At 40.4% G+C, this 19,050-nt stretch overlaps 1 protein-coding gene across 6 annotated transcripts in view; it reads left to right on the forward strand.

Annotated features, from left to right (window-relative positions):
- EXOC6 (exocyst complex component 6) overlaps nt 1–19,050 on the forward strand; it is a 303,616-nt gene that overhangs the window by 214,020 nt on the left and 70,546 nt on the right. For all 6 annotated transcript variants that reach the window (XM_056529421.1, XM_056529419.1, XM_056529417.1 and 3 more), the window contains one exon: nt 3,564–3,705. In XM_056529421.1, coding sequence (XP_056385396.1) covers nt 3,564–3,705 — 142 coding nt within the window. The remainder of the gene's footprint in view (nt 1–3,563; nt 3,706–19,050) is intronic.

Genomic DNA, 19,050 nt, shown 5'->3' on the forward strand with positions numbered 1-19,050 from the left:
GTAACTGTACACTTGGCTACTTTGTGATACACTTTGTGATTGTTTGTGCCACAGACGTGTGAATTTGTTTAATGTCACTATCTGTTTTATTGGTTAACCCCTGGAGAACCCACCCACGTGGCGGAAATGCGTTGGGTACACCAATATAAGGGTGTATTGTGTGATTTTTAGGGATTATTAGGGTGAGTTATAGGGATAGTTCTGGGCAGGGGTCGCCCTTTTTAGGGTGAGTGCCCCAACGGTCCCTGTGGGAGCAGGGGTAGCCTTCACGACATCTCCCTGCCAGGGCGGACTAGGGTCATTTTATCACACCCTATTGTCTTCACCCCGCCTCCCACCATCAGTACTTTATATGCCTTTGTGGATATGCAATATCTTGACCTACTTTTATTTTTTGCAATACATCTACAGTGTAAGGTATAAGTTATTCTTTGGCCTCTGGTTGTTGTCCTGTCGATTTGTTTTGCACATTTGTTGAGCGAGGCTTTGGTTACTCTTTTAAGTGTCTTTATTAAGTTATATTTTTAACTGTGTACCCCCTGTGACATTATTCTTGATTACGGTACTTTTTTCTTGCTTGGAATTGTTACTGTGAATTTTTTTTTTTACAGGATGCCATCATTCATATTCAATAGATTTTGACAGATCCCAGTGATTTTTTTTATGGGTCAGTTAGAATTGTGTCAGGCTTATATTTTTTAATTTAAGGGGTTTTCTCATGATATGGGATTGCTGAGGATAGCCAAGAGCACTTTTGCAAGTGAATGAAAGGGTGGTTGAGAATGCACTGCAGCAACTTTCTGTTGGGGAACAAGGGATCCCTGTTCTTGTGATGTTTGATGTCCTAGCAGTGAGACCACATTGATCAGATTATTCTGTGGATAAGCTATTTTTATGTGATAATCCCTTTATATAAAATAGCACAGTGCTACTATTTTGACTTTGCAAAGCAATGGAAATGTGGCAGCTTTAAGGTATGCTTTTCACCTGTCTGTTTTGTACACCGGCCCCTCCAGTGGCCATGTGTTGGCATTTGTGGCTGCTGCAACCTGTGATGAGCTGCAGCGATCATGTTTTTACCCAACACATCAATGGTGGACAGTGCTAAACAGAGACAGATGGAGACCAGAGAAGTCTCACATGAGGAGCACCAGTAGGGTGAGTATACTGCTTTTCAAGAAGAACTGTAGTGCAATATAGCTTATCCTCACGGGGGGGTCCGCCCTGCAATCTCCTGTACGGGGCCTCGGCAGTCTGCAGGAAGTGCTGTGTTGTCCCCAGCAGGAACCCGCAGCAGACACCCCCCTCTATGTACTGGATCTCTATGGGATACATGGAGGGGGCGTGTAAGCCGCCGCGTCATGCTGGGGACGGACACGCCCCCTTCCTGCAGACCTATATAGAAGATCATGGGGTGGCCCAGTGGTCCGTCCCCCCACGATCTATAACTTATCCCCTATACTTTGGATAGGGAATAAGTTATATTGCACTACAGTTCTCCTTTAATATTTTATTCAGAACCTACAGGTCCTGATGGGAATTACATGCAGATGAACATCAGTCATTAAGTGTTTTTTCCACTTTAAAATTCAATGGGGGAAAATCTCTGTAATATCCACGCACTTTCTGATACAGAAATTAACTTGCTGGATTTAGACTTCCATACCTCAAGTAGGGAGAGGGGAATACGTCACTTATCTCCCATGGGAACAAAGGATCAGGAGTCTTGACTTCTAATATCTGCCTTAAGGAGGCCCCAATACATGTAGATTCATTCATCCTGCCAACATTTTGTGTGAATGGCCAACTTAATCTTAATAGTTTAAAACGAAAGCCTTAAACATGGCAGGATTCTTTTCATGTGTATTATTATGAATAAAGAGTCTTTACGATTTTCAGATTTTCCTGTATAAATGCCAAAACAGATCTAATCTGTAATATAACATTTTTGTGGTTTTCTTGATCTTGAGCACCTCCTATGTGATTTGGTCCCACAACTGTACAGTGTTATGTGTTTTATATAATATATGCAGAAGAAAGAAACATTGTTTATATGTTACATTTTCTATGGGTTAAAATGTCTCAGATTCCAAGATAAGGTACCCCTGAGAAATACCTGGGGATGTGTTCTGTGGGGTGTAGGTATGACCAGTCCTACCATCCTGTGATATGTATTTATACCATTCATGGCCCCAGCAACATTAAAGTGTTAAATACATTTGGTAAAGTGTTTGTTCAAGTCGTAAGTTGTATTTTAGTGATGGTGTCACCAAATTTCTCAATTTGTTTTAGTTAAGGGCTTGTTCACACGACTGTTGTGCTTCGCTAAATGGAGCTCTGTCGGGTCAGTCTGTCGGAACAACAGAAGTTGACCTTAGAAAAAAATACTGCATGTCCTCTTTTTTTTTTTCTCTCCTCTCAACTCCAGTAAACTACCGGATCCCTACAGACCCCATATAGGTCAATGGGATCTGTTGGGACACAGTGGTTTCACTTGTGCTCTGGCCTGTTCTGGGTCCATTTGGCATTTAAAACTAAAAAAAGGTTCCAGCAGACAGAACATAACGGCAGTGTGAACTTAGCCTTAGGCGTAAACTACAGCATGGACCTATTCTGATTGTACCCTCACATAAACCTTATTGTAGCACATGTATTGTGTTTAGTTGGAGTTACAGTACGATCATACTGCTATTACCCCTGTCAGAATGACGGTGTCACATCACCCCCCCATGTAAGTTGAGCGTTAAGGCTATGTCCAGTTTGGCCTTCTGCCAAAGGAGGAGGATTTTTCAACAAATATATCCAACAGAAGGTTTGGATTTAAGGTACTGTATAGTTACACAGGGGCATATATTTTAAATAGTTTTCCTCATTGTCCACAGGCCCATGTACCGCACAGTTTAGTTTTTACTGGCTGCCTATAGAAAAGTGTATCCGGCTATGCTTTTCAATAGGTAAACAACATGGTATACTGTCATCTACAGTCACGATAGAGGACAAAAGCATACTTTTTATTTACCTCTGCCTATTGAATGCTTCTTGGTGCACATGCCTATTTTGTACGTGTAGTGCAATGTGAGCATAGCCGTATACCTACTAAACAGTGTGCGTGCCCAGTGCCTAGGAAAGTAAAGGCGTAAAAAATCCGCTGGAAAGCTTTGTAAAGACCTAAATGGCACACACATATATATATATATATATATATATATATATATATATATATATATATATATATATTTCTTCACTCAACAACTTTGCTTGAAGAGTAATGTCTTCTGAGGAGTGAACAAAAACTTCCTATCTGTTGTGTTTGTCTCTGTAATAGATGGATCCGGTCCATCTCCACAAGAGATCTTATAGGCTGCTGAATAGCATTTGCACGAGATTTCAGACCTTTACTAGGGAGGGCCATAGTTAAATAGTTTTCTTATATTGGCCCTCATAAGTACATTTCAGTGCATTATACCAATGTAAGCTATAAATACAGTAAATGATTAGTCATTGTTTGGAATAAAAAAAAAGAAGTATTGCATTTACTTATTATTGTTTTTTCCTTAATTCAGGGGAAAGTTGCACAAACAGCGTGCATGTCGGCGTGCAAGCATCTGTCCACATCGCTCACACAAATGCTGCTAGACAGTGAACTAAAGCAGATCAGTATGGGAGCCATCCAGCAATTCAACCTAGATGTTATTCAGTGTGAATGTGAGTATAACCACAAGTATCATTGTTCTGATCTTGACACTTACAACTGACATTTTGCTTCCTATTACTAAATACATAGCGTGAGTTTCCGACAATACCAGTCTACAGGCATTTACCAGTGTGTGATACATCTGAAAGATCATGCTGGGTAAAACTTATACGCTATGTTATGTCTAGAGCCGAGCATGACACAAGAAAGGGGAGAACACCAAAGAGCAAATTCTGGGTCATGCGCTGCCCCTTCAGGACATGCACCAGCTGTATCACAGTATATAGGCTTCTCCCACAGGGCTTTTTTATATTAAAATCTTCTGAATGAACTGGTTATATTAGCTTAAGCAGACCCCAATGATGTGGCATAAAAAAAAGGATTCACATTACACTTTTAAGGTCATAAATGTTTAAAAGTTTTAAAACCTCGTACAAAAGGAAACAGAACCAATGTAGTAGCAGTAGCTCATGTATAGTTCATGATATCATGGAGCCATTTTATGCAGGTAATTTACAGACAAAAAGAAAGTTTATGGCCATTCAAATGCTTTAGACAAGGTGTCCCTGCTTACATGAATGATGTCCGCCATATTGGGGTAGTATTCTTCTCAGCTATACAAAATGAAAACAGAGTATGGTTTTGATGACTGAGCTGCACAATGGCCAGATACTATAATAAAGTATCACTTTCTACATCTATTAAAAATATGACATTCTTTATATCCCAATGATTCTGTATATCACAATATGAAGAGAAGTGTATGGGGACCTTAAAACTTAGCTTTTATTTATTATTTACATAAAATATTGCACATTGTGAAGCTCCAACGGCCGCAACCATTAACAATGCTGTCAGTCTATTAAATATACTTGTGCTGGTTTGCATTGTTCCGCACTCAATACAGTTTATCTTTGGCGTTCCTTGGCTGTATATGTCTCAATAAAGTTTATGCACATATATTGATGAGTTTTCCACCATATACACAGGTTACCAGTCATGTATGCATGTATACATCACATTATATTGTATCCATGTGTCACAAACTTCCAATTAATCTGTATATTGCACAATGTCCTCTGTTGTATGTATCTGGACAGTAAACAATCTTATTATGGTGATTACACAATTGCACATAGTCCCTTGTATTGCACTATAGTTTACTGCGTATCACATATTGCACAGTATTCATATATATAATGCACCTTTTCCTAGTGTATATGACGACAAAGCCAGGGAGGAGAAAGATATCCATCAAAAATTTGGGGGTATTCTAAAATTGGACACAGTGCTTTCAGACATAATTACAGACACCTCGCAAATCACATACATAAGGGGTAAAAATTTACGTGACAGATTAACAAAAGTAACATAAAAAGTGAACCATAATCTAGAGAGGGATTAGTGAAAAACCCAAGCGGACCTTTCCAGGACCTTCGCAGTGAAATGCGTTGCATCTTGGTAAATAAAGTAGTTACCTTCAAGCTACGGCACCTGTTTTATGTCTGGTCCCAGTCAGCGCCACAAAATTCCTGTCACCTTTGAAGCCTGGTTCTTGTATCTTAAGACTAATCTGCAATAGCAATCTTAACAATACACAGAGATAAATGGACTACTATAAACCTAAAAAAGCATAACACCTCGTAATAGCAGAGCTATAAGAAATCATTAGTCAAGCTGGAAAATAAACGCAGTACGATACTACTGTTAAAAAACTTCTAAACTACAAAAGAATACCTACCTGTAACAGCAGGGCAATGCAAGAGTTAAGAGGTACTACAAGGACACAAGCGCAACCTATTGATATTGGGACGTATCCTGCATGAACTCAAGCATGAGCTGTTACTACCCGGAATGATACTCAATACGATGCAAAATACGCATACCTGAGCAAAGACTAAAGTAAACCCGCCCAAACATACCTGTTGCATAAAGAGAAAATCAAGCACAAGAAGCGGAGACTGACGCACTGAGAGCTGATTGGACTCGCAGGTCATGTGAGGGAAACAGTAGGAGGGGTTACAGATATAAGAGTCGGCACGAATAGTCAAAAGTGGTACGGCCATCATCAGAGCCGTATCTGAAGCTAAAGATAATGTGCTAAACAAGATCCCTGACGAATGATAGTGGATGAAACGCGTAGGATCTATTTTCTAAATGTCGATGACGTCCAGAGGCTACAAACAAATGTAATATATATATACGATAAGGTGCAATATATAAATACGAATACTGTGCAATATGTGATACGCAGCAAACTATAGTGCAATACAAGGGACTATGTGCAATTGTTTACTCACCATAATAAGATTGGCCCTGATTTACTTAAGTCCAACTGACTTTTTCTCGGTTATTGCGGCTAAATTTAAGTCACAACGTCTGTGCGACTATTTCTGCCACCAAATTTTACGCCACACAACCGACACTTTAGAAACCACTCGGAGTGGGTTTTTTTCACTCTGAAATGTGCGTGTTTTATGCAAAAATTGGCGTGTTCCCGACAAAAAAAAATAAAATACTCTGAGTACTTCCAAAATCACTCGAGAAAAAGTGTGAGTTCGCCTCACACAATAACAGACAGCCACGAGGACGAGTGAAATAAAAAAAATGGAGTGATATCTAACAAGGGACTGTTTGCCATTGTGTTTTTTGTGAAAGTAACTTGTTTTATAACCTAAAAACATTTTGTACAGTTAAACACTTTTAATGAATAAAATATTGAATGCTTTTGTGAAAGTTAATGTTTATATATATTTTTTTTCTTTTTAACACATTTGCAATATTAGGTTTAAATCAATTTAACACCCAAACTGATAAACAAGGATAATTGTTGTAATGTTGAAAAATTATAATACATGAATACTTTTTATTCATGAAAACATTTTTAAACAAACAAGTCTAAACCATTTTGACTCACACAACTAATTTCTTTAGCTCGGAGTTTGTGCGACACGTCTGACTAGTGCGACAGAAAAATAACCGACATGTGCGACAGAATAGTAAATAAGCCTGAAAAAAAACGAGTGATATTGAAATCACTCCAGAATAAACACTCCACTCTTAGTAAATCAGGGCCATTGTGTACTATCCAGATACATACAACAGAGGACATTGTGCAATATACAGATTAATTGGAAGTTTGTGACGCATGGATATAATCTAATGTGATGTATATACATGCGTACATGACTGGGAACCTATGTATATGGTGGAAAACGCATCAATATATGTGCACAAACTTTATTGAGACACATACAGCCAAGGAATGCTAAAGATAAACTGTATTTAGTGCAGAACAATGCAAACCAGCACAAGTATATTGAATAGACTGACAGCATTGTCACTGGTGGCGGCCGTTGCAGCTTCACAATGTTTATTTTTTGTAAGTGCAATATTTTATGTAAATAATAAATAAATGTAAGTTTTAAGGTCCCCATACACTTCTCTTCATACTGCCTATACAGGGAGACCTTATAAACACCAACAGTTAATGGTATCACAATATGCAACCTTTAGCCCCATAACTTGACCTAATAGTGACAAAGACACTTGTTATGGAATATATTAGGCATTGAGTGAATGGTCAGTTCTTGTAGGTGATGTGAGGAAAGTATGAAAAATAGGCTCTGGATAAGGATCTTAGTTACTTTGTCAATTGCCAAATCATGATGGTTAGATGACTGGGTCAGAGCATCTCTGAAACCTTTGGTCCACCAAATGTGGTTCAAGTAAGAACTACATGTGAACTAGCGACATGGGCGCTCAAGGCTCATTGATGCATGTGGGGAGTGTAGGCTAACATGTATGGTCCAATTTCACAGTAGAGCTGCTTTAGCACAAATATGTAGCAAAATAGAAAAGAGGGCCGGCACTGTAGTGTGTTCAAGCGGTCCCGTGTACGCTGGAGCTGAGCTGATGTGGATGGACGGGTGGTTCGGCAATTATGTCAGGGGTGCGCTTATATGGAACAAACAGAGGTACTATGTGCAAAGAGAGAAAAGTACATATTACGCACTCACCCGGTTTCATGCCAAAAAATAGCTATCTTTATTCCAGGATTACATGGAATACAGGAAGCAGGTCGGGAAGAGGAAGGAGATGGAGCTTGGCCGAGCTTGTGGAACGACTGTCCCGTTTCATAGGTTCTCCGCTTGGCGTGACCAAGCGGAGACCCCGCGAAACGGTACTGTCGTTCCACGAGCTTGGCCGAGCTCCATCTCCTTCCTCTTCCCGACCTGTTTCCTGTATTCCATGTAATCCTGGAATAAAGATACCTAGGCTATGATAGGCAGGTGTCAGAAATCACAAGACTTACAACTTGCTGTGTGGGGTTACGTGGCCACAGCCTGGTCACAGTGCATATATTGACCCTTGTCCCCTGCTGAAAGGGCCTACAGTGGACATGTGTGCATAAGAACTTGACCATGGAGCAATGGAAGAATGTCCCATTGGTTGATGTATCACGTTTTCTTTCACATCATGTGGATGGCCGGGTATGTGTCACTTACCTTGGGAAGAGATGGCACCAGGATCCACTATGGGAAGAAGACAAGCTGCCAGAGACAGTGTGATGCTCTGGGGGGTAATTTTCTGCCTGGAAACCTTGGGGCCAGGCTTGCATGTGGATACTTTCCCCTTCAGTGGTATCCCCTAATGGTAAGTTTATCAGCTGGATAGTGCATCGACCACACTGCAAAAATTGCTCTGGAATGCTTTTAGATATGCTGTAAACACAAGTTTAATCTATGAAGACCCCCACCTTGCAATTTACAAGACTTAAAGGATCTGCTGCTAAGGTCTTCCTGCCAGATACCACAAGACACCTTCATTGGTCTAAATGAGTCCATGCCTCAATGAGTCAGAGCTCTTTTGGTTGCAGAAGGGGAACTTACACAATATGAGGCAGATATTTTTAACATAATGGCTGATATGCCCAGCTTTATGATAGACTACTTTTTTGGGTGGAAATATCCAGTTGCTTAGCAGTACTGGGTATCTGTGTTAGTTTGTTCTTTCTGTACATAAATAGGTTTTTCCTTAGTATTGCAAGTTCTTGCCACATTTTAAATCGATACTGAGATAGAACTTGGTGTTCTGTGAAAGTTAAAATGCATTGAAGTAGATGCTAAATTTCAGGTTTTTGCAGTAAGTGTGAACATTTTTGACATTTAGCTCATACCCAATGAATGGGACATATATTTATTATTTATTAAATGTGCTTATGGTGCTGCTCTTGCTACAGGTCTGTTGTGTACTAACAGCAGAGAAAACACTGTGTCATTGTATCTATTCTCGGAGGGAATGCACCTCAAGTCATTCTTATTCATAGTGTCAGGTTTTCCTTAGGCATCACACTAATGAATTGTGCCACTAAGGAAATGTAGATATAGTATATGGGACAGCCTAGGGAGTATCATCATCTTTATGCACCAAAGTTTTCCCGACAGTGCCATTGGCTTGTCATGATATCAATACGTTGTGTGCCCTCAACTAGACTTCCAGACAGACTGGCGACTCTTGTGGTCAATGATTGGGGTTAGAGGGCACTGTGAGTGGGTGGAATAGGTATTTACTGAACATTCAACAAATATTTTGGATTTTTTCCCTATATGGTTACCTATTAACGTCGCCACATTTGCTTCTTGACTAATGACCAGAATTAAGCATATATTAAAAACTATTTAAGAAATATACAAAAATATTATTACTTTTTAATTCACCAAAAATGTACACTTATGGACACTTATTTATCCTCTCCTCATGATACCTTATGTGCAGCAAATTATTGACAACTATTAGTGGACATGGCAGCTGAACAAGTCTGCTGTCAGCCTTCCGAAATTACATTAGACATTAGTTTTTACGCAATTGTGAAGATGCATCTATTTGATCAAAGTCCATGCAACATTTTAATAAATCAAGAGTACAATCTAAAAATGCACTGGGGAATTTCTACAGACAAACCAGACTTCAAAAACACTGCAAATGATATATCCCCTCCACCACCACAAACAAGTAGTTTCCCTACAATGCCACTTATGAAACGTTACATGATGGCCATTGAAAACAAGGGGGTGTCCATGTAATTCACATGCATGCTAGGTCCTCCAGTGGATGTCCTTTTTGATCATAAGTATCTTAAAGAAAGAACAACCTACTATTAATGCAAAATGCCCAGGTTGGTTATTTTTTTATTTTTTTATTTTTTCTAAACCAGACAACCCCTTTAGAATGTGACTATTTTAATGAGGCAAAAAAGAAACCCAGTGCTCACTACTGACAAAGAACTTATGTAGTGAGCCAAAATGAAGAGCTTTAATAGGATACAGCCAATAAATGTAAAATACCAGGCAGTCAACATTTGTGCGGTGTATGCCTAGTCAACATGTGACGGCTTTATACTGCTGCTTCATTAAAACATAGGAAATCTATCTTCTGAAGCGCTAATTGACGACTGATTCTAGATCACCATATGGACCATTCTGAGACACCGAGACAAATAACATCTCTCAAAGTCAGCAATATGTTTCAATAATTTCTGATAATTGAAAATACGGAGACTCCTGCTGATGTTCACTCCTCTATAGGACTACAGGAATTTGACACCTTATCTATACAATAACAGCAAAGTTGGCAGGAAAAACAACATGATAACAAAATACAATGAAGATCTATGTATTCTAAAGACAGTTCATTGTACAGCACGAAGACTGTCACATAGGAGCAGATCTGGATCTAAAAGCTGCTTTTATTGTTGGACTTCATTCATAAGGTCTGTCAGGCACATTCTGTGCATCCCTGTGTTCTTCGTGATTTATAACCTTTCTCATCGGCCTCCTCCAGCTTTTCTCCTTTGACATTTTGGGATTAATGGCTACAATGGTGACAGTTCCATTAGCACTCAGAGTGTGCAAATAACTCACAAATGGCAGGTAGCTTCCTACTGTATTGATAAATGGGTTTTTAGGTTTTACAGACGCAGGAGGGGAGGTGTGTTCCACAACATCCTACATTTTAATGTGCAGCCTCTAATGACGGCTCAACTGGTTTGTGTTACCATTATTTCTTAGTTCGGAAACTGCTGTAAAAAGGAAGTAGAAGTTAATATGTGGTGATAATACGCCTTAAAGCATTAGATATTATTAGCGCGCGGTGCAGATCTGGTCATGTAGCCTAACATTCCTGTAAACAGGAGCCAAGGTATCAATTCTTCTTAGTGTTGTTTGTTCATGTTTAGCACATACACTAGGACAGCTAGATGGATGCAAAAAAGTGACTTTGACATCAGACTGTGTAGCATAAGAGAAGCATAGTATGGAGACAGGTCTGCTGTGATATCAACCCAAAGGGCAAATATAAAATATTGTACTATAATGCCTCACATAAGGAGAAGGAAAAGAACGATGCACTCACCATATGTTGTTGGAATTTTTACTTCTTTATATACTTGTGCTTAGAGAAGTCCATATAAACGGTGCAAGGGATAGACATACCAGTGGAAAAGGGGGGTCGATCCTCTGGATGACCGTTTAGCGCACAGGTACGTTTTATCAGGCAACAGCATAAAAGTGGAAGAGGGGGCAATCCTCTGGATGACAGACCATTTTACGAACAGGTGCATTTTATCAGGCCACAGCTATGCTGTGGGCTGATGAAACGCAAGTGTGTGTAAAACGGTCTGTCATCCAGAGGATTGCCTCCTCTTGTACAGTATGTACAGTCATGGCCGTAAATGTTGGCACCCCTGAAATTTTTATAGAATATGAAGAATTTCTCACAGAAAAGGATTGCAGTAACACATGTTTTGCTATACACATGTTTATTGCCTTTGTGTGTATTGGAACTAAACCAAAAAAGGGAGGAAAAAAAGTAAATTGGACATAATGTCACACCAAACTCCAAAAATGGGCCTGACAAAATTATTGCCACCCTTAACTTAATATTTGGTTTCACACCCTTTGGAAAAAATAACTGAAATCAATTGCTTCCTATAAACATCATTAAGCTTCTTACACCTCTCAGCCGGAATGTTGGACCACAGTTCCTTTGCAAATTGCTCCAGGTCTCTCTTACTGGAAGGGCACCTTTTCCCAACAGCAATTTTAAGATTTCTCCACAGGTGTTCAATGGAATTTAGATCTGAATGCATTGCTGGACATTTCAGAACTCTCCAGCGCTTTGTTGCCATCCATTTTTGGGTGCTTTTTCACCTATGTTTGGGGGTCATTGTGCTCCTGGAAGACCCAAGATCTTGAACGCAAACCCAGCTTTCTGACACTGGGCTGTACAGTGCGACCCAAAATCCATTGGTAATCCTCAGATTTCACGATGCCTTGCACACAATCAAGGCACCCAGTGCCAGAGACAGCAAAACAACCCCAAAACATCATTGAACCTCCACCATATTTCACTGTAAGTACTGTGTTCTTTTCTTTGTAGGCCTCATTCTGTTCTCGGTAAACAGTAGAATGATGTGCTTTACCAAAAAGCTCTATCTTGGTCTCATCTGTCCACAAAACATTTCCCAGAAGGATTTTGGCTTACTCAAGTTCATTTTGGCAAAATGTAGTCTCTCTGTGTCAGCAGTGGGGTCCTCCTGGGTCTCCTGCCATAGCATTTCATTTAATTTAAATGTTGACGGATAGTTTGCAATGACACTGATGCTCCCTGAGCCTGCAGGACAGCTTGAATATCTTTGGAACTTGTTTGGGGCTACTTATTAACCATCGGGACTATCCTGCATTGACACCTTTCATCAATTTTTCTCTTCTGTCCACACCCAGGGAGATTAGCTACAGTGCCATGGGTTGCAAACTTCTTGATAATGTTGTGCACTGTGGACAAAGGCAAATCTAGATCTCTGGAGATGGACTTGTAACCTTCAGATTGTTGATATTGTTCCACAATTTTGGTTCTCAAGTCCTTCTCCTCTTTCTGTTGTCCATACATAGTGTGGCACACACAAACACACAATGCAAAGACTAAGTGAACTTCTCTCCTTTTGATTTGCTTCAGGTGTGATTTTCATATTGCCCACACCTGTTACTGGCCCCAGGTGAGTTTAACCCCTTAAGGACCAAGGACGTACCGGTACGTCCTTGGTCCTGCTCTTCTGATATAACGCGGGGTTACACAGTAACCCCGCGTCATATCATGGCGGGCCCGGCGTCATAGTGAAGCCGGGACCCGCCTCTAATAGCGCGCAGCGCCGATCGTGGCGCCGCGTGCTATTAACCCTTTAGCCGCGCGCTCAGAGCTGAGCCGCGCGGCTAAAAGTGAAAGTGAAAGTTCCCGACTACCTCAGTCGAGCTGTTCGGGATAGCCGCGGCTAATCGCGGCATCCCGAACAGCTGACAGGACAGCGGGAGGGCCCCTTCCTGCCTCCTCGCTGTCCAATCGCCGAATGACTGCTCAGTGCCTGAGATCCAGGCATGAGCAGTCATGCGGCAGAATCGTTGATCACTGGTTTCTTATGAGAAACCAGTGATCAACATAGAAGATCAGTGTGTGCAGTGTTATAGGCCCCTATGGGACCTATAACACTGCAAAAAAAAAGTGAATAAAGATCATTTAACTCCTCCCCTATTAAAAGTTTGAATCACCCCCCTTTTCCAATAAAAAAAAAAAACACAGTGTAAATAAAAATAAACATATGTGGTATCACTGCGTGCGGAAATGTCCGAATTATAAAAATATATCATTAATTAAACCGCTCGGTCAATGGCGTGCGCGCAAAAAAATTCCAAAGTCCAAAATAGTGCATTTTTGGTCACTTTTTATATCATTTAAAAATGAATAAAAAGCGATCAATAAGTCATATCAATACAAAAATGGTACCGTTAAAAACTTCAGATCACGGCGCAAAAAATTAGCGCTCATACCGCCCCATACACGGAAAAATAAAAAAGTTATAGGGGTCAGAAGATGACAATTTTAAACGTATTAATTTTCCTGCATGTAGTTATGATTTTTTCCAGAAGTCCGACAAAATCAAACCTATATAAGTAGGGTATCATTTTAATCGTATGGACCTACAGAATACATATCAGGTGTCATTTTTACCGAAAAATGTACTACGTAGAAACGGAAGCCCCCAAAAGTTACAAAACAGCGTTTTTTTTTCAATTTTGTCGCACAATGATTTTTTTTCCCGCTTCACCATAGATTTTTGGGCAAAATGACTGATGTCATTACAAAGTAAAATTGGTGGCGCAAAAAATAAGCCATCATATGGATTTTTAGGTGTAAATTTGAAAGAGTTATGATTTTTTAAAGGCAAGGAGCAAAAAACGAAAATGCAAAAACGGAAAAACCTCCGGTCCTTAAGGGGTTAAGGGAGCATCACATGCTTGAAACAATCTTATTTTTCCAAAAGTTTTAAGGGTGCCAATAATTGTCCAGCCCATTTTTGGAGTTTGGTGTGACATTATGTCCAATTTGCTTTTTTTTCTCTCCCTTTTTTGGTTTAGTTCCAATACACACAAAGGGAATACACGTGTGTATAACAAAACATGTGTTGCTGCAATCCTTTTCTGTGAGAAATACTTCATTTTCTTGAAAAATATCAGGGGTGCCAACATTTACGGCCATGACTGTATGTCTTTCCCTTATACTGTTAAAATGGACTTATCTGAACACAAGTCAATAAAGAAGTTAGAGGTCCAACAACATATGGAGAGTGTATCGTTCTTTTCCTTCTTCTTATGCAGAGCATTATTGTACAGGACACTGTTTAGTGAACAATTGCACCAACTGTTGTCAGAAACTATAGATTCACTGCCCAATGGTACACATATGTATCCCTGGACCATATAAAAATCTATTATATGCTTAGGAGTGCAAAGTGCAGTCTATATTGTGGAAAGAATAAAATATTGTACTGCGTTGTTCATGAGGGGAGTGCTCTGCCATCCCCCGGCTGGTCAGTGGTCATTGGGGATATACATGCAGATACACAGCACTCTGTTAGTCACTAGTAAGCTGGGGTGGAGGGAGCGCTCCCCTCTTCAAGTCAACACACTCAACTATTAGCTAAACTGCACAATATTGTGTGAGCAAGATGATCTGTTGACATCTGCATTGGAACCATTGACTACCGCACTCTATGATGTCCATATGCTCTAATAGGGCATGTGGACAGGAGTTGTGTAGCACACCTACCATTATACTACAGATTAGAGATGGGAGAATTTTTCTAAAATTCTATTCGGCCGATTCGCCGAATTTTCCCCCAACATTTGGTTTGATCCGAATATATTTGCGGTGAATCGCTATTAAAAACGGCTATTTCCGGGCTACAGAGAGCCTCAATAGGGGTGTACTTTGCCTTGCCGTAACACACATATGGAGTGTGCTGGGGTAGTGAAATAATACTGTTATTCAGTATGACATGCAGATTACAGGTGTCGCTATTAGAATCACTGCAGGGTCGGGAGACCATTTGGCGTCACAATGGTTGCTTGCAGTCTTTGCATGGGCAGTGCTTCCTGTGATGATCTCAATTGGCAGACTATGAAACGACTTTTAAACTCTCTCTCCCTGCCTGCAGTGATGCGGGCTTAAGGTCAATGATTTCCCCTGTGCTGATCTGTATTGTCAGTTACGCTGATTAGTGACCACACAGTGTCTGCTCTCCCTAGCCAGAATGAATGCAGGCTTGAGGTGAATGAATTCACCGCTGTAAACATCTGTATTGTCAGTAACGGTGATTAGTGCGCACACACAATCTCTGCTCTCTCAGCAAAACGGGAAATGCCTGTCTTCAGCAATGGCTGTCAAATATATAGGGCTGTGACATCACAGGACTGGCTGCTGATAGGCTGCATGCCGCCATGTAATTCAGGATGATCCCACCCCATGTCCTCACACGTCTAGCTACCATTTTAGCTCCTCGGCCTGCACAAAATGTAGTGAACGAAGCGGGTCGTTACCACGAAGCGCGAGGAAATTCGGATTAGTTCAGAATCAAATTTTTCATGAAATTCGGAACAAATTCATGTTAGTCAGCTTCGATTCGCCCATCTCTACTACAAATGGTTTTCTTTTTCATACACTTTTCATCATTTAAAATCTTCTCTATTCCTTTACTTTATTTTCTTATAATTTAAAAAATAATGGTGTCCTCTCCAGATCACTGTATTTATAATGATTTGCAATGAAGCAAAAGTACAATGCATGAGTGCATTATACACTATAAGTCAAAGCACGGCGAGAAAAATATGACATTCCAAACCGGAGGTTGTGATTTACAATGTGTTGTGATGGCATTCATAAGGGCAGGTGTGTAATGTGGAGAATAAATTAGGCACGGCCATCTGTATCGAAGCGATCACATGATTAGTCCCTCCCCAGGGTAGGATATAAGGCAGATAGGATGCATTTTTGTCTTTCTTATGTCCCGTAAAACTTGGTTCTTCCTCCGTTTACTACTGCTGTGCTCCTCTGCAGTGGTTTAATATTGCCAGCGAAGACTGATCTGACAGCCCTGCAGCATGGAGGTAGCGGCTGCCACATGTCCATTTGTGATTGTTTTTTATTCAGAAACTTGGAAGTAGTCCAGGGGTATTTATTGTTATAAGGTGCTATCAATACGCAATAGTGTCACCATATAAACAACACAAGAATAGATGCGTTGTATCATTTGCAGATCTGTGTGAACACCAGCTTACCTTATGTATTTGTGTGCTGGATGGCAGTAGTGTCCTTCTTTTTCTAAGTGGATATTTAGGTTTTCTTAGAAGCACATTAGTGTCCATCACTAATGTTATTTCTTAGTGGGATCTTCATGTTCTGAGACTGTGAGTCAGATTAGTAAGCTTCTAGCCTGTGTAGCAGTTCTCCTTTTACTCCTAGGAGAGTAGTTCAAGGACAGAGATAAATAGAAACCAAATGTGTGCACCTGTACTCATGGGCACAACCTTCATCCATGTGCAGCGCTGCAGCTTTTTCTCATGATCAGCAAGTTGAATCCAGCCCTGAGGCTCCCACTGATCTCAATTGAAGCTGGTTTTCTTTAAAGGGGTACTCCGGTGCTAAGACATCTTATCCCCTATCCAAAGTAATAAGACCCGGAGCGAACATGCTCCGTGGACTGATTATAACGGGGTGCTGCGTGCAAGATCACAGGGGTCCCCAGTGGCGGGACCCCCGCGATCAGGCATCTTATCCCCTATCCTTTGGATAGGGGATAAGATGTCTTAGGGCCAGAGTACCCCTTTTAACCACAGGCATTATGACTCGGAAATTGTCAGGGTTTGTATGTGAACATGCCCTTAAAGAGGAACTGTCCGCTTTCCCATCCTGTGTTAGTAAATACATGTATTTCCTATTAAAGTGGTTATCCACCATCAGGTGATTTTAGTATGTACCTGCCAGACAGTAATATACATGCTTAGGAAGGATCTGTGCTTGTTTTGGGACTAAATGGCTGTTGTGAGATTACCATAAGGCTGTGGCTATCTTTTTGTGAACTTGGTATTTCCTGATGGAGTTTGTTCTCTCAAACTACAAATCCTATAATTCCTTGTTTGCAAGTGTGAGGTCACTTTCCTCCCTCCCGCCCACACATCAGCCACACCACCCATTGAAACAAATGAGCTGCATTCCATTCAAAAGACCAGTGTTTTCTAACCAGGGTGCCTCCAGCTGTAGCAAAAATGCAATTAGTTGTAGAATGAGAGGAAAACCCGAGACCTGAGTGATTGTGTATGCTGTTAACATAAAAATTGGGGTCTAAATCACAGAAGAATTGTGAGAACACAGTCACACACAGGTACAGACACTATATTATGAACTACACTAACTTTACAGCCCCTGTAGGATAGTTAAATAAGAGAAAATCCTGGAATACCCTTTTAAATAGCAACTCTGGAGCATCTTTTCTTAATGGGAATCTGTCATCTTATTCATGCTGCCTGAACCGCAAGTCATTGTGACGGTCCCAAGTGGTGTCTCCTAGTCAGATCAGCCTTAAATTCAGTATGCCTGACCCCTTCTGTCTCTTGGCATGTTGAAATCCAGTATGCCTGACCCTTCTCTCCCTGACATCTTGAAATCCAGAATATCCATTCCTTCTCTACCTCGACATCTGTTGTCATTGGAGGGTTGGGAATCCACAGTAACATCAGACAGTTGACTGATACTGCTGAAATGGCGGGTTTAGATGCCTTTATCCAATGTGTATGTATGCAAGAGTTTAGCTGGTTTATAATAAAGCCATGACAGATGACGGATCTGTTTTGTAATGGATCCCATTGTCCTAAATTAGGGTATGTCAGGTTTCCACTGCTGCACACCTTGCTGTTATTCCCGACAAAAACACTATAAAACACCAAATGAATGGAACACACCGCCATAGGAATGAACATTTTTCCACTCCTGGTCGAGACAGACATGAAGTGGTCTCATTGTAAAGTAAATATATTGCCAAGGCTTTACAGGATGGCTTTATTATATAGTTATGACACTAGATGACGTGGAAACAATGTTGTGCAAATTAAAGCACCCAGCCCATGTGTTATGGACAATTCCATGTTTGACAGATGCTACAATTTGGGTAATCTTAGCATTTAAGTTTCCTTTAAGTTTCTTTTTCTTAAAGACTTCCAATGAAAAGTCATTCTCTACAGACATCTCTATGGTGACAGCCACTTTAGACGTAAAGAATAGCATTCCAGGCCGGTGCTTAGGGGCTTACACTTGATGTGTGCATGTTAAGCTCACTCCCACCTCTAAAAGTTTCCTTTTTAATGGCTGTCTCACCAGAAGTAGACTTTTCCACGGAGCAGACGCTAGAACAAAAGCTGATGTTTAAAATATGTTGACAGCTTCAGAATGAGTATCATTGAGATCGGTCCTGTAATCGTTCCCCTCGGGGCGTCGCTAAGCCTTCTCCATGATCATAGCTTGTTGCATATTTTGAACTTAAGGCAGAGAAGCTTTTGAAAATGTAAAGTAATTGAGAGAAGAAAGGTGCGGGTCTGACATGTTAAGAATACAGATTTAGGGTGCTAGGAGTAGCTGATGGGAATTTTACTAGCGACTCATAACAAATGAAGATAAAGACTTGCATGTATTGTGCTTTTTATGAAATATTGTAAATAACAGTTACAATTATTGTCTGTAATTTAAGGATTCACAGCATTAGCACCTTAAGTCATCTCACCTTTGCTCCATAGACTTGACTTGACTTGCTGTTACAGACAGAGCTGGTTACACGTTCTTGGTCTCATTCTTACAAGTGTATGCTGCCCATATTTGCTTTATTTTAAAAAGGTCCTGACTTTTAGTAGGTAGGCTAGCATATTCTTGCTCTCTATTGCTTAAATACAGATGCAGTCTCATTCAACTGTTGTCTA

This window comes from Hyla sarda, chromosome 7 (assembly GCF_029499605.1).
Source record: "Hyla sarda isolate aHylSar1 chromosome 7, aHylSar1.hap1, whole genome shotgun sequence".
Lineage (NCBI taxonomy): Eukaryota > Metazoa > Chordata > Amphibia > Anura > Hylidae > Hyla > Hyla sarda.